Here is a 26,762-nt window from a genome sequence, read left to right as displayed (position 1 = left end):
CAATTTGTATGTTTTGAAGGCGGTTCCAAAATTTACCAGTTATAAGCACCTCTGACTGCCCTTAATATGGTCCGGTGGTGGCCGATTACTTTCCAGGATCACCCCAAGTCCCTTTCTTCAGCTGGGTTCTGTAGTCTTTCCAAAATTTGTAACCTGAATGTGGCCTGTTCTTGCTTGCCTCACACTCACTCATGTAGCATTTATTCACATTAAATTCTATTTACCATGCATGGCTCCCAGCATTCATTTTGCCCAGATTATTTTCAAAGACATTAATGTCATTTCGGTTTTCTCTTTCATCCTAGTAGCTTGACATCACTTGAAAAGTAATATTCATGTAACTTAGTATGCCTCGAGGTATACAAAGTTACCTGAAGTTATGCCTTCATTTATATGCTAGAGATGAGCTTTATGGGATTCTGCTATTGATATTATTCTAGCACGATTCATTCCCTTTAAACACTGTTCTTAACCTTCTACCTGTAAGGATGTTTTCCATGCTTATGAGTAGCCTTCCCATAACTCCTATGTACTCCACCTTCTAGAATTGAGCAATGAACTTGTGTATTGAAATCAGCCTTCCTTTTTTATATTTGCTTTTGCAATAAATTTACCTACAAAGTCCGAGCCAGCCTGGAATATGTTGCTCTCATCCAGATGCAAAAGACATTGGTGATATGTTGGTATTTATCTATCTTTTCTACAATAATATTTTCCTTTTGGATTTTAACTATTCCATAGTCATTTTTGTCTAATGGGACACCACTTGCTACTATTCTTACCAAAACAAATCGTGTTTAGCAAATTACTTCTGAAGAGCTCAGGAACTGCTCGCTTGTTTATTCTCTGTGTGTGTAGCCAAGAGATAAAATACAAAAAAATTATAAATAAGCGTCTGTGTGTAAATTATCTACTACTACCAGCAGAAAATACATTCAGTGAAGTTTACCCTATTATGCTATTCATGTCACAGTTTGTTTGCAAAATAATAAAACCAAGTACTGTACAACTCTCAAAATGTCCCAATCTCAGCAGATGGTAACAAATAATACTACAGTGCAGTACACTATTTGTCGCATTGTTTAAACTTACTCAAAAAAAAAGGCAATACAAGAAAAAAGAAAAAATGATAAATTTACTTAAAAAAATAAATTATGGGATTACATACTGTGTGACTTTAGAAAATAATAATTATGATTGTGAGGAACAAGTTCTGCACTGTAAAAATGATAAAACGATAAGAAGTGCATAAAATTTGATGAAATTTTTCATTATAAAAATAGATAAGTTATAGGAGACATTACATAATAATATTTATATAAAAAAGGGCAAACTCTGATAATTAAAGTTGGTAAAAGCATGATTAATTAAAATAGAGATTCTAATTAGCTCATACAAATAATTAAAAAAAAAAATTTATATTGATGCAAAGGTAATATTTGTTTTTCCTCTTATTTATATCGGTGACAAGATTATGTACGAGCCATCTTGCTGTCTAGTATTATACTAAATATATGTTTGCTGAATATTTATAATTAGTACAGTGCTTCCTTGATATTCAGACCAATTTCCTGAACCTATGGACTCTCCAACCTAATCATGTACATCATGTCTGATATGCATTCGGTAACCTAAGCACATTTAGGCATAATGTTGCAGCCATCCAAACGAACCTCATTTTCGTCATCAGCAAAAAAAAAAATTACCAAAATAATTACAAAATTATTAACGAATGTAAATAGATTACTATTCATAGGCCATGCAAAAACTAGTTTTTTCTTGTTGCTGCCCAAAGACGTTTCCTATGTGACAATAAGTTTAATTAAAGGCGTTTATTGCTAGAATTAATATATTTTTAGCCAAAACTAGTCATGTTTTGTAGAACAGCAAAAATCTGAACAAGTTTTTTTTGGGGGGCTACTGTTCAAAAACTATGAAAAGCTTCAAGTTTATGATTACTAGCAAGAAAATTCAGTATCGTGTTCTAGGAAATGGTCGAAGGCTACCAAATAAATATGGATGCTGCTGTTTTCAAAGCAGTGCACATCACGCATGAAGGTACACTCTTTGAAGCTTAGGGCTGCAGTACTTTGAGAAAAAGTGAACGCTATACAATTTCATGAAGTGCTTATATATATTAATTAGTTTATCAAAATAAATTTTTGCATTTCATGGGTAATATACCCTGTAGCTCCAAATAAGTATATTATTTGAGCTAATAAAAAATATAATTATTAGCTAAACATACTATGAAGTGACAGCTACTCCGTGGCCTAGATAAAATAAAGCTCATTTACCAAACCGGGTCCAGTCACAAGTGATTAACAAAAACAAGCAGGCACTGTACTATTTTACTAACTTTAGACTAAAAAGAGCTTCAAGCCCAATTAACTTACTTAAAATGTTAGATATACTTTGAGTATTTAAAAACACGATGACACGATTTTACGTGGGGATGCATTCACCACAACCTCCAATCAATTTAAAACAGTATAATGATAAGGGTCTTATGGGATAGGAAGTATCTCTTATTCAAGAACTGTATTATGTACAACAAAATGTACTGTACCGAATTCATTACAGGGAAAGAAGGGGGGGGGGGGGAGGAGTAACAAAAGCAAACTTTTTTTTTTTTTTTTTCCCCCCATTTTAAGTAAAATGCAGTTTTGCTCAGCATTTATTAGAGGCATCAAGCTACACTTTTGAAAAGAGTTCAGGGTATGGGGTCACAGTAAAGACTGATGAGGGTAATCAAATTGTTCAGAATTGTTGAATTTTTCTGATACAGTGAGTAGTTTTGATGCAAGTGTGAAATTTTAAATTTTGATCTGCAGATGCAGTCAAAGATTATGGGAAAGAAAGTGGCATGAATGGTAACTTCTTTAACACCACAGCCGACATTTAAGGTTTTATGTAGACGGGCACAACACAAGAAGAGTTGGGGAGGGGGGGGGACTTGGGAAAATAATCAAATGATAATTAAAATAAAATTTAATAATTGCTTTTCATTTTCAATTTGATTAATTTCAAATTCTTGGTAGATTACTGGTGAGACACGTGTAAAGAAACCCACAGAATTATCCACAGTAAACCCCCATCCCCTCTGCTCCCTACAAAAAATAAAATAAAAAATAATATCTGACAGACGGCAAGACTGAAAATATATAGATGGAAGGCACAGTGAAGAAGTGATGGTGAAAGCACTAAAGTTGCAGCCTAATTCAAGTGATATATTGACTGTAAAGTTCTATAGTTTCTACTGAACTACACAACACTGATACAAGTGATTGACTTTATATGAACTTTGTGCAAAACAATTACAATAAATGAGAAAATACATTAAGCTCAAAAATGAATATGTTTAGTGCAGGTTACCTTACAGTGAAAACTAGATAGGTAAACAAAAAGTGATAATGTTCCAATTTTATATGAATCATTATTAAATCATACACAATTTAATGTTTATGTTAATTACAACACTGTAGTTTCCACCTTTTTTTTGTAAAGTATCTTTTGGCAAAGCGGACATGTCTTAGCAGGAAATGCATCTTGCCAATACTCTACACACTTCCTGCCAAGTATATTGTTATTCCTATTACCAGATATCCAGCAGCTGAAAAACTCGAGTCTAAACAAAGTACAGTACAGTAAATTAAAATGCACTTGTTAGCAACTTCCTACACAGAGCCTATACATAATTCATAGTTAATGAATAACAATTATTTCTACTCTTGAATTATAACATCACTAACCTTGACGGAGTTCCATGTCGACTTCTTGACCTGGATCGAGACCTGGAAGAGGGAGGGGTAGCTTTTTGAATAATACCAAATATATCTACCATTTAATATTCACAGAAATCCAGTATGATCTTAAATAATTAATAGCATTTGCAGATCATTTTACCAGAGTTATTCTGTTTCCAATTGGTTTATTTGACATGCTATTTTAACTCAAATTTAGCATCTTTAAAGTACATCATATTGCATTAAAAAATAGAAAATTCCTAACTCTAATATATAGAATTATTAAAAATATAATCAAACCTGGAAGTGGATCTGGATCGAGAAAGTGAGCGACTCAGTGACCTAGAGAACCTATGGATGATGCTCTGGGCAGTTCCTGGCTCGTCATCACCATCACCATCGTTAACCTCGTCTTCATAGCGGATGCGACTTTCCTTGGGACCTCCTGCAGCATCCTCCTCTTCCCATTTGAGTCTGACAATAAGAAAGCACTCAAATGTAAAAATGTCCTCAAGTCCTCAAGATCTGCATGTCCTCCAGTTACTTGGAAAGCAACCTCCACATGGCTTGAAGGTGGGGTTGAATTTTTTTGTATCTATGACTCTATAAACAGCATATTAAAATGTTTACTACCTTCAATATTTGTACCTACCTTTTTGCATTACAGTTTTACGATTTGATAACATTGTTATATGGAAGGGGATTAATTAGATATTTCCAGCCTCCTTACTTAAGTTGCACGTGCAACATATAAAACAATTTTCTTACTCTTTTTCTGACATTACTAATGTGTTTATTCATGTATTTTACACAAGCTATTATTAAATTTTAAAGGAATCTGTGCCTAATCTTGCCAAAAAGAATTCCACAATAAATTTATGTAATTAATTTTTCAAGTGGTGTATAAGCAATATATATATAATGAAGCAAATACGATAAACATTGAACAGCATACCTTCACCATGTAAAGTTACCTGCAGGGTGAAAAATTACGATGTGATGAATTAATTACAAATTTTAATAGAAAGCATTAAAACAAGTACAATGGGGCCTCAACTTACGATGGTAATCCGTTCCCAGAGACTGGATCATCAGTCGAAATATCAGTAAGTCGAAGCAATTTTTCCCATAAGAAATAAAGGGAATTGAATTAATCCGTTCCCAACCTCCAAAATATTAACTTACAAATACATTTTATACTGAATACAATTTTGTTCTCTAACTACAATACAGTACAAATGTTTATCTTACCTTTATGGAGGACTCTTGATGGCATATGGAAGATGGTGAGGAGGGGGGGGGGGGGAGAGGAGAGGTGTTACTGTTTGGAAGGGAAGTCCCCTTCCATAACAACATCAGGCAGTGATGACTTTTCTGGGATACACTCTGGCATGTTTTGCCTGCATACCACTAGGACCTGCTTGTGGCTCACTGCTTGCTTGTCTTACTAAGAATCTGTCTAAAAACACTTGTTTTTCCCTACATTTTAACACTTGTCTGTAATAAGACATCACATTGTCATTTAAAAGGTCAATGCAACGAACCTGCTACAGCTTTATCTGGGCGAGTTTTTTTTAACAAAACTTTGCAGTTCTTCTCATACTTCACACATTTTCTTAATGAGGAAGGGATATCCTCTACTGCCTCAACTCTCAACTATTATCTTAGGTTGAACCTTACCACTGACTTTCTGGGACCCATGGTATGATATATAATAATCAGTTTTATGTTCAAAAAGCAAAAAATCACCACAAAAACGGAATTTCTTATAGGCGTGATTGTCACTAAGCGGGCAGCTCTAGTAAACTGAGGTAGGTTGGCCTGCGTGACCGGGAACCACGCGCTCGGTCGACCCAAACGTGTACCAACAAATATCGTTAGTCGACGACACTATCGTAAGTCGAGTCACATTTTTCGATGAAATTTACATCTTAACTAAATTATCGTAAGTCAGGGCAATCTTAAGTCGAGGTGCCACTGTACTACATATGAAAATACTTTAGTATTTTCATATGTAGTAGTTTTAATTATATGTTGTAGTACCTTACCACATGTACATTATACATGTGGTGAAGTACTACATGCATACAGTATTGGACTTCTGGTTTTACAAGAGATTTAACATTAACCACTTTAAAAAGCACGAAAAAAAAAAAAAAAAGATCAGTGCAGTGATATCTATCTAGTCATGTTGCATAGAAAATATTATAAATTAGCTTATAATTTTAGATTATAATTCTAGATTTTCATATTTAAAGCAATTTATAATAATGTTTGAAATAATTATGTTCTTGGTAAGGATGACTGGCATTGGCTTAAACATGCTGTACTAAAAAATGGTACAAGTATCCAATCCATGTAGAAGTAGACATTAAATATTCGAGAATACACATGAATTAAAGACTATTGCAGACCACATATGAATTACACAATTTCTGTAAAAAACAAAGGATTCTTACTTCAAAGCCTCCAAGTGTCTGCGTGTAGCTTCCTTTCGTCGCTTTTCAGAGGAAATTTGTTCTACTAGAATGCGTACCAATTCAATCCTCTGAATAGAACCCAGAAGAATCATCGAATCTGTCAAAATAATGATAAAAGTGGATTTTTAGAGAAACTGTAGAAAGTATCAGTACATTACTAAGGTGAAATGCAGCAAAGTAGGAATGCTACTAAATAAAATGGTAGAATGGAAGCACGTATTGGTGGTGGTAGAACTTGCCTATCAGTAATTATGGGGCTATTAATAAACTTCCACCTCTGTGTTCCATTTGTTTACCACCCTCACTAAATTCGAATAAATAAATAAATAAATAAATAAATTAAATTATTTCTTTACGTTCCAAGATCTTGTCTGCATCGCCAGTTTCAACCGTGTCTCTTTGTCCTGCTTCTCTAATCTGGTAAAGCCTAATTCAAATATATATCTAACTTGTACATTGTAATCGTACTAGCTGTTTTTCTTATTTAATATCTATAAGCTATTTTTATTATATTTGCCTTTTTTCTTGGGATTGATGCCTTCCTACCCCCCATGAAAGTGAAGAAATGGTGTAATAATCAAGGCAATTTTACAGCTTACAAAAGATTACCCACATTCTTTAAATACTAGCCTTGAGCTGCCTTTCCAAATGTCCAGCTGTTGCATTCCATCAATTAAGATTATGATATATAACAATGACAAAATTGGTACATAACAATACATGTAAGGTTATTTTTCTCTGTGCTACAAAGAATAATTGTTATCTTCGATGTACAAAATTTAAAATACTACAAGATGTAACCAAACCAATAATAAAAAAGAAAAAATAATAAAAATATAGAAACTTAATTATTGTATTAGACTTTGGCCACCGTAGTTTTAACTTGAATCCTCATTAGTTCCGACTGATGAGGATTCTTGAGGAAACACTGTGGTGGTCAAAGTCTACTACAGGGGAGTCGGTCACTATCAACCTATACACGTACATAACTACACTAGCAACTCACCATGCTTGTCAACCAATGGTAGATACTTGAGCTTGCGATTTTCTTTAAGAATTCTCTTGAGTTCTGTGTACGTGATGCCATACCAGATGTACTTCACATCTCGCACCATGATGTCCTCCACATAGATGTTATACACATCCGCTGTGGGGTGACAGTGAAAAGGTTGCAAATTACTACACATACTTCAAGATGTATACATAATGGGGATATCTTCAAGATGTGCATTACTTCAGCTCAGTCACAATAGTTGTGTCACTGACTATTACATCAATGCTTTTATAACAATTCCAGCAGGCAGTTCTTTTACAAAGCATTACACAATAACTTACATGATGTTGTGGCAACTATATCTGGAAGATATGGCAATTTCTTAATGCGAATCATACTGTCATAGATGGAAGGTTGAAGTAGTGATGATATGCAATTTGAAATCAAAACTCCAATCTGGAAAAAGTTAACTAGATCAATATACTGGTAAAAATCCCCCCCCCCAAAATAGCATAATCTCAAATAAATGGATTAATATATCAGGTTTAAATATTTGTCAATACAATGATCATTCCCCATCAGCAACCTGAAATAGGTATTTAAATTGTCCAAACTTGCAATGCTAGAACACTGCCTTATTTATTTAATTTATTTATTTATATTTTTATATACAAGAAGGTGCATTGGGGGTTAAGAGAAAATAGGAATGATGTTGATTTTACAATCTTGTAAAGCCACTAGCACGCATAGCGTTTTGGGCAAATCCGTACACTAACCAATAATTCTAAGTAGATAATTTGCAGTAGAATTGACAAATGTTTATAGGTACTTTACAGCTTTACTTTACTGGTACAGGTAACATTAAGTCAATAAATTACAGTAAATCATAATTTATCAAATATAATGTACAGTATCAAATTTTATCTTAACTAGACATTGGACCTTTACCCAAATTTCATTTTTCTAATTTCATGATTGCCTAAATATTTATGACTAAATGGGTCAAGACAGTTAAATAAAATTAAATATTTTTGGCTATTATGCTAAAAACAGTTTAAAATAAAAATTATTTAACTTTGTAGTTTATAAGAACACACCAACTAATATCACCACGTGATGATCGGAAAGAACTGAGAAACATTGTGTATTATGGCATCAGCTCTACATCACATGACAAGCTACCAATACAACAGGATCAATGAATGATCACAAGTGTATGGTCCAAGTAGGTGAGAGTGATTATCACTTACCATAATGGGTATCACGTAGGTGATCTGTCCAGTGAGTTCGAAGACAATCACAGAAATAGAAATGGTGTGAGTGATCGCTGCACAAAAGGATGCTGCGCCCACCATAGCATACGCACCTGCAGTACATTTTTGTTAACTGTAGTCAACTGTGATATTTAACTTTTCATTAAAGTTATTACTGATTTATTGTCAGACAATTATACACATACTGTTCATAACGGAGCATATATGGAATGCTATGTTGGCTACAAAGTTTTAATGGATACAGTTCTGCTAACAAGCTAATTGTAAAGAGCATTAATTTATATCATGTACTAACCTGGCACAATGGGAAAACCTGGTTTAATGCCCAATGGGTAGAGCGAAGCCATGAGTTCTCCAATTTGACGACCAAATGCTGCTCCAACTTTAAATAGTGGAATCAGCATACCAGAAGGCACAGGTAAGGTTGAAGCAACAGCTATTTGAAATACCTGAAGAAAATATATTATTATTAATGTGGTTCAACAGCAGGACTTCCCAAAGAAAAACTAGTACTTTCAAGAAATATATTTTTCATTTCATACACCCAAGAAAAAATGGCAGTTTGGTATAGTATCCTGCTTTGTTTAATATTTGCAAACTTATTGTACAAGTGATTATTGAACATTTATAGTCACAAATCAAACCATAATTGGTTCAAAGCAAGTAGCTCCAAAATATGACGATTTCGAGTGTAAATTAAAAACTTTTCTGAGCAAGGCACTTGGCTGTTTTATTCAGCTTAAACCAAACAAAACATGTTACAGAAAATATGCATGGTAAAGAGTTGCCATATGAAAGAATAAACATTCTGGTCAAATGCACATGAAAATACAATCTCAATTTTGTCACAAAGAAAGATGTCGCTGTCTACAAGATACTTCACAGTACAAAACGCATATTACCAAGAATTAAATAACTAAGAAATATCAAAGTTTAAAACACACAGTACAATACTATGGAATTTGTAAAGAAAACTCACAGATACAATCTGGAAGACAAAAAGGCTGAGATGGAAGCTCCCTTCAACGTTAGGCACCCAATACTTGAGGATGCTCTCCTGCTCAGATGACATGATTCCTTCAGGATTTGTAACTGTCCAAGTTACATTGCTGAAAAGGTGCAGGATCTGGACAAGAAGATAGAGTTTAGTATATGTAACAAATAATTTATATAGTCACACAAATGATATATAATATGGTAACAAAAAGACGAGTGTAAACTAACAATTTTGCATCTTGCCAGAAAATAACAGGGAAATTAAAGTCAAAGTTCAATCATAAAATAATACAACCAAGACTTGAGCATACATTATTGCTCCCCACTTTCACAGGAATTGGAGGAATCAGTCCAGAGAAGAACAAATTAATAACATACAATATAATGAAAGAAGATTATAAACATTTATGTACAGTATCATCAATTCATCATATTCAAAAAAAAAAAAACTCTGAAAAAGAAGCAGTTTGGCCCTGCAACAGTTATCCACACGAGCACCACCACTTAAGTCCGGGTGTAATGCTCCTAAAAATTTCCAATACTGTACAAATATTTTCTCCCTTCTTACAAGCTACTTCCACACAGCTATGCATGTTACTGGCTTTGCATAGCTTACATTATTTGCAAGAATGTAACACTCAAACCCCAATGTATATACTGGGAACTTTCTAAACCCAATGTACCTTCTTGTATATACAGTAAATACATAAATAATTCTTTCAGAGGGTGGCCCAGTTCTACTGACACTGGACATATCCTCACCATGTGATCCCTTCCTCAGTGCTGGTGCAGTGCTACACCTCTACTCAAGCCACTTCATTCATTTCTATTTAGACATCCGATTATTTGAGGAGAAAAGATGTCTGCCAGCAAAAGTAATCTGAATAGACCAGGATGGAGGAAGAACACTTGCCTTAACCTCAAAAGTAGTTCATTGCGCGAAGCGAGAATTCTGATGAAATGATAAAACATATATTCAATTGCTCAAACCTTGAAGAGTTGATTTAGGCAGTCAATATGAATAAATCTGGTTTACAAAAGGGACAAATTTGTATTTTTACTTATAATTTTACAATAGGAAAATACCCTTTATATTACAGTATGTTTTATCTGTCAAAACAAATTTACATAGAATAATTGTTCCATTCCCCTGCCCTCATATCCTGGCTTATTGTCCTCACATTCTGTGATGGACCTCAGTATCATCTATGATCCAGGTTCAGAGTTAAATAGTTGACCCTCCCATTAATATTAGTTTCCCAGTTTCTAGTCTGCTGTTCTGGGAGGCGATGTGGCACCAGTGACTTTTTTTTTTTTTTTTTGGTGACTGGTGACAGACGGCAGTGAAGTACTTTGGTCGACCTTGAGACGTACTAGCCAGAGGGCTAGTGGAGCGCTGCTGACCTCACTGTTGGAGTGTGCTAGTCAGAGGGCTAGTGGAGTGCTGGGTGACCAATATTTGTGTGCTAACCAGGTTAGTAGTGCGCTGGAAGACTTCAGCGAGCATACTAGCGAGTGGGCTAGGGGGCGCTTGAAGACGTCACCATAATTGCAGCTAGTGTAGAGCTAGCGTTGCACTGAAGAACTCGTCAGAGGAGTACATAGTGTCTGTCGTCTTCGAAGCTAGCTAGCGTGAGGGCAAATGATGCGCTAGCTGAACTCGTCAGAGGGTTGTACAGGTATATAGTACAGTAGTATAATTTTGCAAGTATTTACCTCCTTAAAATTTTCTTAGATTAAGGACCTGCCCGAAACGCTGCGCGTGCTAGTGGCTTTACAAGACTGTAATTACCATATTTGTATCCTCACATTCCTTATGTACATTCTTGTATATGCATAAATAAATAAATAAAGTAGTAGCGTTTGTAGATAAGCAATATTTTTAAAGTGCAATTTTATTTCTTACCTTACACATTACACTACATTTTCACCAAGGCTAGGGATCTCTGACCTTGTGAAGGATCATAGAGTTTAAAAGAACCCGGTTACAGAAGGGTTCGTAACACATTCCTTCCAAGTGAGACAGTCTTACTGGCTCGGTGCTTTCTCACGATTACCTTACTTATATTTTGCTAATTTTTCTTTAAAAATGTGTGCAACTGAATTTTTTTTCCATAACGGAGAGTAAATGCAATTATACTTTAATCTTATTTTGAAACGGAAGAACTTTCCATGTGGTGCTTACCTGTTTACTTGAGGGAATAGTGGCTGCCATGAACTGACCCAGGCACATGGGGAAAGTCATGATGGATATTGCAATAGAAACAAATGTTGGATACAGCAGACGTCTGTTAAAAAAAAAATACATTAGTAAGCAAAACAAGCATAGGTTCACACAGCATTCATGTGCGCACACAATAAACCTGCAATCACATGTGCATCCATAGAAATCAACAAACTTCAAATGGATAATGTGCTCAGATGGCAAATTTAGTTTAATGTTCTACAATTCCATGAAAGACTTACGAAGACAGAAAAGTGAAGAATGGGTAGATCTCTACTCCTACATTGTCAAAATGGCTTTGACAGTCCTCCTCTTTTGAAGACATACAAAATAGGGAGAAAAAGGGGCGGGGGGGGGGGGAATATACTAAAACTAAATGTCAGAGTACCGGTATGTTAAAATAACAAAGCATTTAACATGTTAGAAGTTGTAGTGAAGATAAACATTATGTGAGGGTGCATAAGGATTAATTAAAGGACCCGTTATGAACTCGATTTATTTGTAAATATCCTAAACAATTATTTAGGAAACTAAATGTTAGCATTAAAGTTTTATTTATTTATAAACACACACACACACACACACACACACACACACACACACACACACACACACACACACACACACACACACACACACACACACACACACACACACGCGTTCTTACATTCTTGTAGAGCCACTAACATGCATAGCATTTCGGGCATGTCCTTAATCTTAATTTTCCCTGGAATATGACGCGCCAAATTGTTTAACAACCAGGTACCCATTCACTGCTGGGTGAACAGAGGCATACAGATGAGGATTGGATCCCAGTCAATTGTCCCCAGCAAGGATATGAACCCAGGCCAAATCACTTGCATAACACGGGGCAAGTGTGAGTGTTACCACTGCGCCGTGGGACTGCTTATACTACACATACACCCGAACAGTACAGTACTAGGGTACAAGGCCCCAGCATGAAGCTCATTTCATTTCTCAACAAAGAAAATTGAATGTGATTTGTCAAAAAGTTGGTACCAGGACAAGAAAGCTGGAACATGTTGAGAGGCTAATGGAGCTGAACCTTATCACCAGAATAAGAAAGACCAGGAACCATGATCACAAAATGCAAAACACTTGAGTAAACAAGGGCACTGCTAGATTTATGTTGAGAAAATATGAAAAGGACATGTGCAACACACAGCCTCTTCATAGTTTCATATTAGGACTTAAAATGCATGCAAATCAGAGGGGACATGAAGAATTTTTAGCGTTCAAAAATCGACACACAGTAAGGCACTTTTGTACAAGACTTACATGTACACTGCTACCAAGTACAGTATTAGCTGCAGCATTTACTGAATCAATGTCTTAAAAGCTAACAAAGAACTTACTTTTTCTGCAAGAAATTCTTGAGTGTCTTATTGTGGCGCATGAACATCACATATCTTCGGTGGAGGTAAACAAAGAGTGATCCCGCAAAGCCACAGAGAATGCTGTAAAGAAAGAAAATTACAGTCATATTAATAGCTGTATTGATCAAACAAAGTAACAGGAAAATATACCATATACAAGGTATCTCAACTATTTTATCCAAGGCACAGTGAAAAATTCTGCTTCAGAGTGTACAGGTGTATACTATATATTTCTACACTATGCATAAAAGTCCAATATTTTGAGAACACTTAATTAACATAATCCAAGAATGAATACAGGCTAATAAAAACAGTGAAGTACAGGCCTAGTCCATTAAACGTCCAGTACAGAAGTCATTTGCTAATGCTAGTCAATGCATCATAAGCCAATTCAGAGAATAAGCAAATATGTTTTAACTAAAAAAAATTGCAATTCTATGTAACTCATTTATACTTTGTTGTTTATGCAGTTATAAAGCCAAACAATTTAAGCCCGTTGGAATTACTATTCTCACTTGCATCCAAAATAATTTGGCTGCGGGTGAATTTGACCAACAAAACAGTGTCGAAAATAAATTGTCCCATAAAGTCTTGACTTGCTACAAAGTATTATTGCAGACATGCATCTTATGAAAATCAAGATGCTGAGTTATGTTTATTTTTAATTATACCGAGTTGTACAAGAATTACCAAGTTTTCTAATCACAATGATAACAAAGTCAAATGTAAATGAAATGCATATTAAAGCTAATCTTTAATGCTTAATAACTGGAAATAATTGACTTTACACACAGTAAATAAAAAGTTTAACATACTCTTCATATCAAACAGCTGATAAAAAGCAGCTTTGTAATTGTTATGCCTCAAGATATACATACCCAATACAGAGGAAGGGCAGGAGCTCAATGACATCATACGGGTACGCGTAGTTAAGTTCCACTTTGTACAGCGGGAAGATGGTCTCTGTCAAGTGCACAGCCAACATACAAGACTACAGATTATCAAAACTAAAAAAAAAACCTCATAACTATAGGCTTCCTTTTGGTACAGTTCAACAACATTTACAATAAAAAAAATTACAAGGAAAAGTATCTAATATTTTCACTCCGAGCTGCCAACTTATTTAAATGCTTATGAACTTTACCTTGGGCTTACCTATAAATACATGTACGTTCACACACACACACATACAATACTATGATCAAGAATTGTTAATGCCAATTTAAAAGTGTATTCAGGATATATTATAGTGGCACTAACCAGACTTGAAATTAAACTAAAAAAAAAAAACTAAATTGTGAACCTTCATTAACTAAAGTCAACATTAACTAACCACGGGGGACAGGGAGGGATTGAAATTCAGGCTCTACGTTAGCACACCAATTCTAAATTTATTTTTATATTATATGGGGACAAGGAACACACACAAGCATGCAGAATTAGTTTGGTCTAAACATATCTCTAAACAAGTACCAATTTTAAATACAAAAAAAACAAAAAAATACATCAAATAAATTCAAGAACAAGGCAAGCTCACAATCTACATAGTAGTCAAACCTGATAATTCATTGAATTCTCGTGTGTTATAAAATATTACTATTTTAATCTGTCAAAACCATTCAGTGAGATTCATTTCTCAACATTTAAGTGAAAAATGAACATTGTAAATTGTTTCTTCCATGCATAAGTTCTTTGACTTATCTTCTAAAACACAATTACAACAGACATTATGGACAAAATCTGCCAGTACTTACGAGCACCCATGAACCACACGGACATCAGACGATAAAACATGGCTCCTACTACCGCAGCGAAGAAACCACGCCAGTAATTACGTACAGCAAAGTATACAGTTGTTACTTCTATGCTGAAGAGAACACCTGGGGAGAGAAGTTTCCAGAGTACAATAATTTACTGTGATATCTATTGTGCAGAAAAGTTTGACACTATTATAGAAAATTCTGCTTATATCAAAACAGAATCATGCACTTTAACAAATTGTTAAAATTACATTTATGCTTGTTATATACAATGCAATATACCTACTCTGTACGATTCGTTAACGAATGGAACACTTGCAACACGTCATGGAAGCTACCTTGAATGATAAGGCCAAGAACACAAATGACCAAATACAGTATTAGAAAATTGGGACATATAAAATAACCAGGTACTAAAGCTGGGAAGCAGGGGCCTGGAGAGCTAGAACTTGATCCTCATAGATACAGTTTGACAAGTAAAGTGGAGTTTGTTCAAAGATACAAGGCAAGTAACAGATGAGCTAGGAGAACAGACTAAGAATTAGATACTGTATATAGTAATAACATTAGTAGAGATACGGACAAGAGATCACATGATCACAATAAACAAGATACCGAGTAGATTAAGACTTTTTCCAGGCAAGGTACAACAGAATGACTAGGCATGGAGTGGACTTGGAAAAGAAAGAAAATACTCGTATGCAGTAAGTGATAAACATGTAAAACTGTAGCCAGGAATTGGTGGATGAAATCTCCATTAACAGCTTCAAGAGTATGGTTGAATACACTGGACCACAGATAAATTCATTAGGTATAATACCTAGGAAGCAAGATTCCCTGCAGACAATTAAGCAGGCACAGGCAAGCAAGCACACACAAATGCTCATATCAAACTTCAGGCAAATTCAGGAAATATATATTTTACAATAATTAGTTCAGTAAGATCACATCCATTATTATTATTATTTGGTAGCCTAACCCAGCGGTTGCCAACCGGTGGTTCGCAAGGCAATTTTATTTGTGTACTGAATGTAACTATTTTCTTTAACGGTTATATTTTATGGCATCAAATAGTTTGACTTTAATAACTATCATTTCTTGTTTAGTGGACCGCGGGATTTAAAATGATGAATATGGTGATCCGTGTGCTCTGAAAAGTTGCCGACCGCTGGCCTAACCTGTCCTCCAAACATTTACATGCCAATTTCAATTTCTTTTATTGAGCAGCTCTTCTGTTATTTATAAACTTCATGTTAATAAAGCTTGTAAACTTTTCAAATCAGTTTGAAGTACCTTTAACTATCAAGTATTACCAAAATGTACTTTTAAGACCACAATCTCTAGTGACCTCAATGAGAAGAGGAAGCGAGTAGCTTTTCAAAAAGTCCTACCATTATTACCGAGGACTTTTTACAAGTTACATTTTAAGTTGGAACAGTCTTTTGAATTTAGTTTCATTGGAAAGGCAATTCCTTGGGTATATTTCCCTACGGGTAAAAAAACATTGTTAAAATCCCCAATTATAAATGACCAGCCTTTAGCTGCTGCCTTTATCACAATATGCAGGACTTTACTTCCTCTGCTGTTGCTGTGTTTCCCTTGTAGCATACTCCTATCAGTGTGCTACCATTCTAAGCATTCCATGCTGTTCAACTCCTCATTTCTAGTTGCAGGCAAGTTGTGCTTCATACATAGTATCACACCACCTGCTGGTATTCTATCCTTTCTAAAAGATGAGTGGGATCCGGGAAGATGCCATTCCCTACGATTATATTTCCTCATCCCCACGTTTTGTTGATCCCATTATCATCAGGATTCTCAAATTTAAACTCCTGACATTGTTCCTAGGAAGCAGAGAGATTGGTCCTACATTCCACACTCTAACAGCCATGATCTTTACATTGTAAGTAATTTGCTACATCAGAAAATTAAGTACACTTGCAAATAATACTTTGCCTGTAGTATCTATACTGTACAGCAAACTAAATTAAAAAAATATCTCGGGAGGCATTTAAATTATTTCCTTTCTCCAATGTATAAACACTAATATTCTTAAATATTCTTATTATAAAGTCTGCTGTGAAATCTTACATCGCTGTCTTAAATACTGTACTACCGGTAATGTATTTTAAAGGTTCCTTGTTGCTTATTCATTTTGGACTACAATTTTAGTGTTTACTATTAAAACTTTCATGCAATTGCTAGGTATAAACCATATATTAGAAAGGTACTCTAAATGTAATTAGTACTTTAGCATTTCATAATTTTACACCATTAAGAAATATCAAACCGGGTAACATTCTGGGGCTGTTATCCAGTTACAAACCTCCAATGGGAGCTGCGTAGGAAACGGCTACACCCATAGTGCAAGCAGCAGCGAGAAGGTCAGTAGAGCGTGCATCATTCTCCACAGTTCCTTTAATATATCTTAGCATCTTTGTGAGCATTGTAGCAATTATACTTGCCATGTGCATCACCGGTCCTTCTTTACCAAGAGGCAGACCAGACCCTAGAACGGCAGCCAAACCTACTATCTGTAAATATAAAACGACAGTTAAAACATGACTTATTGATGAACCCAGTACAATTTACTGTAAATAAAACCAGATATTGTGATATATATATATAAATTATGGCAATATTAACAAGTCACTTCCTCCTGTCAATGCTCGATCACTTCCGATTTATATTTTCATTACGTAAATATACAAAGACATTTTACACAAGATATGTAAAAACCTTTGCAAAATGATAAGCATTTTATATATTATTACAATACTTATATTTTTTAGATTCAGGTATGATATAAAACTTAAATTCTATACTGTAATAGTGTATTCATTGCTACTAACTGATTAAGTGCACACACTTCTACATAGCATGCATGTTAGAAAAAGAACAGGCTGGCACACATGTCCACTCAATTTCCCTATTACCATTTATCGTTTCTATAGCAATTCTGACTGCACTAAAAAGTCGGTCAATATAAATGCACCAGATACAATGCCAAGGTGGGGCTCTAGATCTGGATCTTGCTACCCATTGCAACACTTTGATAAGCACAGATAATTGTACAAGTTAGAGAAATGGGTTGGGGTGACAGGGATGGGGTCTTCAATGGATAAACCTAGTATCTATGATACAAAACACAGTTTGATCAAACATGATGTGACAAGGGCATACTGTCCAGATAAACCGACTCATTTTCCATCAAGTTTTCCATATGGCATGAAACTAACGGAGAGAGTAAACATAGAAGATTGTAAACGACCGCAATAAGAAGTTTAACAGCCTTCAGAAACCAGGGAGAGACCTTAACTTTATCAAATATAAAATGAAACAAGATAGAGGCATGCCACTAGACTGGTACCAGGCCAAGAGATATGAACTGCAAAATAGACTAAAAGATCTGGTGTCATTGAAGAGAAAAAACGAACATTAAAATATTCATGATATTGTACAGCACTCATAAAATTAACAAAAATGTATATACAGTATAGTACAGTAGTTCCAGCGATGTGTCAATATTTCATTCAAAATGATCTGCTACCAGAAATTTTAGCCAAATATCCCCAGTTTGCTAACTGTAGGTAGTAACTAAGTGATTGTAACCTATCCACCGCTGCCCACTGAATGGGGGGCGGTGTACAGGACAAACATATAAATTTTGACACTAGGCTCTCCACATATGTCAGTTGCTTAATTTAGAACCTGTACTTTAGGTCGATCTCGAACCCATTGTTGATGTGATGACATATATTGAATTTTGTAACTAGCTCATCAAGATTGTAACTTGCTTAGCTAAATGAATTGTGGGGTTCAGTCCCTGAGCCCATTATGTGCCTCTGTAACTCTTTCCACTACCGCCCACAAGATGGGTATGGGGTGCATAATAAATGAACTAAACTAACTAAAAAAACTATAGTACAGTACTGTATTTGAAATGGAAGAGGTCATGAAAGAGGAAATGTGCATAAAAATTAGGTATGCAAAATAAATTGATATATCAAAATAAATTGATATAGAGAAATAAGATATAGATAGATAGATATATATAAATAAATAAATATTAAATAAAAAAACTTCAATATCAGCGTTGATGAAAATGTGGACCTAAGGATTGGAAATGGACTTTTAATTAGATTAAAAAATTGAAGGCTGATGGACAACACTAACAGTTAAATCTTAACCTCAACCATACATATACCATATACACATTAGGCTTATGTTTAGGTCACTTCTGCCCATCAATGTCATACTACTGACCTTCCCTTAGGATGCAATCCCACAACAAGCCGACTAACAGGTACCTATTTAGTGCTATGTGAACAGTAGCATTAGGTGATAGGGAACATGTGGGACAGTAATGGTTGGACATCAAGTTATCACAAAAACCACATTAAATATTAAACTCAATCATATTGTACACACAATCATACTGTACTGTATTACTATAATCATACATGTATACAGTGTATAATCATATTGTATTACCTTGGCTAGTAGAGTTTTCCACGTAAGATATTCTTTAAGCACTACACCCCTGAGGATAGTTTTCATCTCTGGAATACCAGAGCCAGCAGCAGAAGGTGCCATCCACTGACAGAATGCAGCAGAAAATATCACCAATAGCGTAGGAATGACAACCCAGGTAAATAGTTGTAGAGCCCAGTGGATTTTGCCTAGATTTTCTTGCAAGTACATTCGACCTGGAAGACAAAAATAAACTTGTGCTCAAATGCGTCACAAATATTACCGATATTTACGAACCACATACAGTACAAACACATTTTATGTATTACTTTCCCCACATTAAGAACCCAGGAAAGCAAGCCTATTCGGTATGCATTAAAAATATGAAATTATTGTGACTTTGCACATTTTAATCAATGTGGGCAATCAAAGAAAAATGTAATGTGATATACAGTAATAAGTACAGGAAGTATAGTAAATACAGGTTCTAGAAAGGGAACGAGACTACAGATGGAGGCAACATAGAAGCAAGTTACTCGCTTTATTTAGGCAGCTCAGAATAGATTTGAGAGGAAAAAAATCCCGAAATCTTGCCCGAAACGCTACGCGTACTAGTGGCTGTACAAGAATGTAACAACTCTTGTATATTTCTCAAAAAAAAAAACAAAAAAAAACTATAAATGAAGTACAGTATACTGTATAGTCCAAGAAATGCTGTCACAAGTAAATACTGTGTAGGAGAGTGGTAAGACAAGAGTAACCAATTGTTCAACAGATAATGCAAGAATCCCAAATAAAGAAAAAAGATGGCAAGAGAAAGAATGCCCAGGCAACAAAGTACCAGAGCAGACTAGACATTAAGAAGTGCAAGAAACCTGTATATTAGAGGAAAGAAACAAGAGGCAGTTTGAAAATGACATAGCAGCAAATGTTAAGAAACAGCCCAGACACAGCACTACTGTACAAGATAACAATGGTAAATAAACACGTTATTAGCAGAAGAAAAGAAGATGCCATCACTGCTCGAAACGCTATGTGTGTTAGTGGCATTGTAAGAATATAAGAACACCAATGTATTCTCACAAACCTATTGTACCTTGTATATAGATAAAATAAATATAAATAAATATCTATAAATAAAAATAATATAATAAATATACTGTATCGATAATCTCTCTTATTGCTTTCCCGAGCATAAAACTAAATTTAAATTTAAAGTACAGAATAAGGCAAAATGTATATAAAGGTGAGTGGTAATCCTTGAGTGTTTTTAAATGATTGTGAAACTATTTAAGTAGTGATACAGAGATGTCATCACTGTATTCCTGTATTCATCACATTGTAAGAGAGAGACCCTTGTGTAGGGAGAAATAGCAGTGTTAAATGTTGAAAAACAGTCTGGAACTCTGACCCCCTTCAGATGCACAGAGCATCATCTCAACAGGAAAATATCATCTAAAAACCAATGTAAACAAAAGAGATAAAATGGTTTAAAAACAACAGACTCAATGCAAGAAAATATAAAGAAACAACAGTGTTTAATGTAGAAAAACAGCCTGGAACATTATAAGACATAAATGAAGTATTGGGAAATGTGTATGACATGTATAGGGAGGGGGACATTATTGGAACCAGGCAGGCAGGGACATGTGCAAGCCCCTATCAGTCACTTGGGAGAGGGAGGCAGTGAGAACAAGACCAGTGTTGTGGATGGTCTCCAACAAATACGATAAGTGCAGTTTTATAGATGTTTATAGCGGTGCTTCTCCTTTTCTTTATGAGTTAGAGATAGGAATTTGTGGAAATAAGGATTTTGGAACCATGTGTGTAGGGGAAAGTGGTGTGTTATTTCAGGTGTATGTGCTCAGCTGTGTGTCACATGGGGGTTACCCACATTTATTTTGTATATCCATTTGTGTATTGTGGTCAGAGTAGTGTATTGTTAAAACCCAGACCCTTTTTAGTGACCTAAGAGGAGTGGAATAGAGTAATTACCTTAAGTCACAGGTTGTAGAGGGAGAAGAAACCTCCCCCCCCCCCTCCCATTCTAAGAAGTGTGAGGAAATCTGGTATTTGTCAAATAAATTTTTTTTTTTTTAAATTGTACCCCAAGGTGACTTTACAAGAATGTAAAATCAACATAATTTCTATGTTCTCTCTTAACCCCCAATGTAAAAACTGTTGGGGTTTGTTAATCGGAAACAGAAAAGTTTGTTAAAATAAATGGAGAATTCTGTTTCCGATTATGAGCCATTAAAGCTAGCCTGAATTATAAAATAATTCCTTTAGTCAAAAAGAGCAGCACAGACAACTGCAGTGATGTGTATAGTATTAACAAAATGCTAAAAATAAATACTGTACCTCCAAAACATATAAGGACGATGTCATCAATAAGAAAGGAGATGGTTGCCATGAGTGTGCCTAGGATGAAGAGGAACACCCAGTCCTCACCCAAGCGGGCAAATGTGTGGTCCCAAATTGGTCTGAAATGTAAAGTTATTGTAATGAGCCACCACCAGATTTATTATATTTAATATTAATAATTATTAATGACATTTCCATAAAATAGGCTAATAAAATAAACAGTATAGACAGCATCATACAATTAAATAAATTAGAGCTGCAGAAAAATAAACACAGTACGCTAAGTATTATCTAATTTCATATTCACATCTGTCAAATGGCGATGAAAGTAAATTGTCCAACATTCAAATTAATCAATCTGGCATAAACTTTAAAAATAATTCCTAATAAATTCTAAGGCCCAAATGAGGTGTTTAGCAGTCTTAAAGGAGTGCAGAAAGGAACTCTGTGACCAACTAGTATCACGCTAGCAATCAACAGTTATAGTTGCTTAGAGGTTGGACAATGTGGCTCCCAATATTCAAGAACAGGGATAGATCCCTTAATGTGAACTTTGATAGTGGGTAAGTACCTTAGTATAAGAGGTAATTAAACAAGAAAACATCTTGACATCTATTGCCTAATAATCTGCTATCCTTCTACGCAAGCATTTTCAAGGTAGTTGACAGCAATACAAATTATATCTTCACCATTATTAAGACCTTTAACAATGGTGAAGTACAATTGTACCCCACGAGAGGCTGATCAGTAACATTGAGCCCCTTACCATTGATGGGAATGTTCCCATTTTGATTAGATCCTGGTTGAGGGATTGAAAGTATTAACATGAGTTGGAATGAAGAAATGTCACTCCTGGTATGCCCCAGGGGTATGTTTTCTGGGCCTTTCCCGCCACACACACCGAAACTACGACGTTGGTACAACGTTCGAACAAGTTTTAACACCTAACCAGTTATAACCAATATAGCAAGGTGTAACAACGTTTTAATACGTCATAAACACGATGTAACAACTTTATTACAAGTTGTAACAAGCGGAAAATATAGACGATTTCGGTTTGTTTCCAGGGTTATTCACATTGTCAATGGCCTAAATTTACAAATAACACTAAAGTTGGGCAAATACTAAACTCAAATGAAGGCTATGAATCTCAGGATAAACCTCATCACATTGCAGAACTAGTCAAAATTTTAAGATGAAGCTCAACATTAATAATGCCAATGTCCTAAAGTTTGGACACTAGTGTCACCGTCTGTTGGATGAATGATGCCGATTTGGGCATGTTACAGCCCGTCCTTACAAAGGATGAAAGTGATTCCAAGCACCCGCCAAATCCCCCGTTTATGAATGAAAAATAGTAAACACACTACTGATGACGTCTGAACACTTCTCAGACAGTGCTTCATTGGCGACTTTTGTTCGAACCCTACCACTGTAAATGCCAGCCCGTCCTCCAAACAAAGATCCAAAAGTGATTCCATGCACCCGCCAAACCCCCTGTTTATGAATGAAAAGCGGCTTACACACGACTCAACTGCTGACGTTCGAACATATCGGGAACAAGTGCTTCACTGACGAATTTTGTTCGAACCACAACGCTGTAAATGCTTCGCCCACGTACTACAAATACAAATAATCGCCAACAGAACCTAAACACCTGACCTAACCTATGCCTATGCCTATTTATACACAATATGCTAATATATTATAATATTAATTTATACTTAAGAAAATTCCCGTTTTGAATGAACAGCATGTTAAAATTTATGAATGCGTCTGTGGGGTCGACCGCTGAATGTAATGGACTTGAGTCGATGATGGGTTGCCCGTCCTCTAAACAAAGGCCCAAAGTCCATTCCATGCATGTTTTCAAATTTATATAATATACATGTTTTCAGATGATTATATGGTCCCGCAGGAGGGGTGAGCCCCATGTTGGGAGCGTTGTCACCACTCATGAAGGACAGGCTGCATGTACCCAGTGGGCACTACCCAAGAGTGCCGCTTGTTCCGAGCTGAATCTACGTTATGAACGTTAATTCATTCAACGTTGATTCTGCGTTGCTCTTTAATATTATGGCCAATGGGTAGGATGTGTGTGATTTAGGTCAATGTACAGGACCGGGGAGTTATGCAGCCGGTCATTATTTACTGGGATATATTGATTGTTGGGAGGGACTAGAGCAGCAGCAGGCGCCACGCTACACTCCCTGACCCACTGCCGGAGATGGCTCAGTCCCTCCAACGTCAGCTCATTCTCAAATTATTACCCCCACTGAGCCCTTTTCCCATTAAAATGTAGTTCAATTCCGCAATCAAAAAATGTATATAGTTTATATCGTATGTATTTAGATATATAGGTGTATATGTATATACACATACATTGTGTGTAATAAGCACTATTACAAGATATATATATATATATATATTATATATATATATATATATATATATATATATATATATATATATATATATATATATATATAGTTAATATATTATATATATATATATAGTTAATATAATATATATAGTATATATTACTGTCCCCTCTCTCGAGCCACAGATCTACAGTATCAACTACTGGTACTGGTAATGGCTCCAAACAGCCTCCACTTTAGGGCTATTCATGCCTGAGCCACCTCTTGGGTGGCTTAATCTCTCACTTAATATCTAGAAATCAATCTCCTCTCCCAGCCTAATTGGTTCACTCCTCTGCCGTTCCAAGTTTGAATGCAATTCAATATAGCAGTGGTAGTATGCCATGCAATTTAATTACTGGTTATGTTAAATGTTTATCTGGTTAAGGGAGAAGCGATTTTTTAATATGCTATTGATATATATCTCTGGCTGCTACCTCAAATTTTTGTTGTTGGCAATTATTAGCATTTTGCCAACAACAAAAATTTGAGGTAGCAGCCAGAGATATATATCAATGTTGGCATTTTGTTTGCGTATTTCTCATCTATAACAACGCCTACACAGTCTTAAACAATTGGTTAACTAGGCAACGCCGCTGACGCAGATGAACACAGTACATTGGTCCGTGGGCGAAAACTTGATATGTTGTCTCAATATTTCAGGTTCAAGGCTCATCCTAAGAACTCTAGTTCCAAGGAAAATTCTATTTCTTTATTATGCAACCCATACCTATCCCGTGGGTGGTGGTGGAAAGGGTTACAGAGGCACATAATCGGTTCAGGAAAGGCCAGCCGGTTTCTTGCCCGTTATTTTATAACCGTCTTATTACATGAACAGTAAAATGTCATCGGGGACGTCCTACTGCTGATCAACGTGCCAGTTTTGAGCATGTCTTACGGAACAAGATAATGAACGTAACGTAACTTATGATTATGGGGACCGATTCAAAGTTCTAAATCAGTATTATCTAGAGCGCAGGCGAGAGAGAGACACAGATCAGCCCATTCTTCTGTTTAGATAGTATTTTTTTTGTAACTGCGCCATAGTACAAAAATTGCCGTTCTAAGCAAAGTAGAACTTTGTACTATTAATTTTACAGTGAGGCAAAATGAAGCTAAAAAACAAACCTAAATATTCCTAGGCCTAGTATAGCGCACACATTTACTATATTAGGCCTCATATCGTGTATTAGGCCTAGGATGGTTATATTAGGTTATTTTGTCTTTGCAACATATGTATAAAATAGTTTTCCCGGTTTGTCCAACTCAATAGTGCCGATCTCGACTTCCTAGTTTCGTTGTAGGTCGGTATATACACACCATTGTCCTCATCGTTACTATAATTGACCTGCTATACTATACTATTTGACCTGCCCGAAACGCTGCGCGTGCTAGTGGCTTTACAAGACTGTAATTACCATATTTGTATCCTCACATTCCTTATGTACATTCTTGTATATGCATAAATAAATAAATAATTACTACGAAAACGGGAGGATAGGCTGTATAATCTACACGTGGAAGATATTAATGGGAATACTGGTTCCAAATGTGAACACGGAGATTACATTATAAGAAACCAATAGGAATGGCAAGATGTACAAAAATACCCCCGGTTGAAAAGCAGAGGTGCGTACTAGTGGCTTTACAACAATGTAATTACTATGCTATGTATCCTCACAATCCCAATGTACCTTCTTGTATATATATAAATAAATAAATTGGTACTCTGAGAACTCCAACAAAGGCCCAAGACTTTTCAACACACTCCCGCTACATACATAATAACTAGCCGGCCTCTCAAAATGTTCAAGAGAGAACGACAAACATCTCTGAATACCTGATTAATCAGGCTGTGATTCATACGCCAGGCTGCGAGCACCCGCGTCAACGGCCTGGTTGGAGACCGGGCCGCGGGGCCGTTGATCCCTACAACGTTGAAGCTACACAAGGTAGCCACCACATATCCAAACAGCGCAGCGCTCCGGACACGCTTATGGCTAGTATCGACTATCCAATTGTTAAGTTCGAGCTCTCTAGATTCACATCCATGGTGTAAATACAATGCAAGCATATTCCTTACTGTTGAATACTAATTACTATGAGAGGCTAGAGATCCACAACTAGATTTTACATGAATTGTATAATACAATAAGTTTACTTAAAATACTTTAAATGTTGGTAAAATAATATATATATACTGAACACAAACATTTAAGGATACATTGTTTCCTAAAAAAAATAATTTTTCTCTTAGGCCATGGGTCAGTAGCCCCTAATTATCAGTAACATAATATTATTATTATAATAATACTAATACTAATTATTATTATTATTATTATTATAATATTGAAAGCTCAATCAACGCCTGTCTTTTACTGGAAGGAAAAATACACAGCTCCCACCAGGACCGATCCAGTGAACTTGGCCATAGTGATGTGATATTGTTTAAATAGTAATTTTTGCAACTAATGTGCAACAGTGTACATATTGACGTAAACGGCAATTAGATGGTAGATTTTTATACTATTTACTTTATGGAAAAAAAAAAAAAGTTTAAATATTTTAGGCCTAGTATAGCACATATGTACTATATTTGGCCTCTGATAGCGTGTATTAGGCATAGGAAGGTTA

General features: G+C 35.5%; 1 protein-coding gene across 7 annotated transcripts in view; it reads right to left on the bottom strand.

The window, feature by feature from the left end:
- Window positions 1-26,762, bottom strand: part of LOC123774930 (chloride channel protein 2) — a 276,107-nt gene that overhangs the window by 12,123 nt on the left and 237,222 nt on the right. For all 7 annotated transcript variants that reach the window (XM_069322064.1, XM_069322066.1, XM_069322067.1 and 4 more), the window contains 15 exons: window positions 21,706-21,827; window positions 19,366-19,580; window positions 17,198-17,405; window positions 14,866-14,991; window positions 13,990-14,074; window positions 13,091-13,192; window positions 11,676-11,778; window positions 9,474-9,620; window positions 8,790-8,943; window positions 8,471-8,586; window positions 7,562-7,676; window positions 7,233-7,373; window positions 6,206-6,323; window positions 4,047-4,220; window positions 3,753-3,794 (listed from right to left, as the gene is read on the bottom strand). In XM_069322064.1, the coding sequence (XP_069178165.1) occupies window positions 3,753-3,794; window positions 4,047-4,220; window positions 6,206-6,323; window positions 7,233-7,373; window positions 7,562-7,676; window positions 8,471-8,586; window positions 8,790-8,943; window positions 9,474-9,620; window positions 11,676-11,778; window positions 13,091-13,192; window positions 13,990-14,074; window positions 14,866-14,991; window positions 17,198-17,405; window positions 19,366-19,580; window positions 21,706-21,827 (1,968 nt within the window). The remainder of the gene's footprint in view (window positions 1-3,752; window positions 3,795-4,046; window positions 4,221-6,205; window positions 6,324-7,232; window positions 7,374-7,561; window positions 7,677-8,470; window positions 8,587-8,789; window positions 8,944-9,473; window positions 9,621-11,675; window positions 11,779-13,090; window positions 13,193-13,989; window positions 14,075-14,865; window positions 14,992-17,197; window positions 17,406-19,365; window positions 19,581-21,705; window positions 21,828-26,762) is intronic.

This window comes from Procambarus clarkii, chromosome 10 (genome assembly GCF_040958095.1).
Source record: "Procambarus clarkii isolate CNS0578487 chromosome 10, FALCON_Pclarkii_2.0, whole genome shotgun sequence".
NCBI lineage: Eukaryota > Metazoa > Arthropoda > Malacostraca > Decapoda > Cambaridae > Procambarus > Procambarus clarkii.
This window is presented reverse-complemented; position numbering and strand designations above follow the sequence as displayed.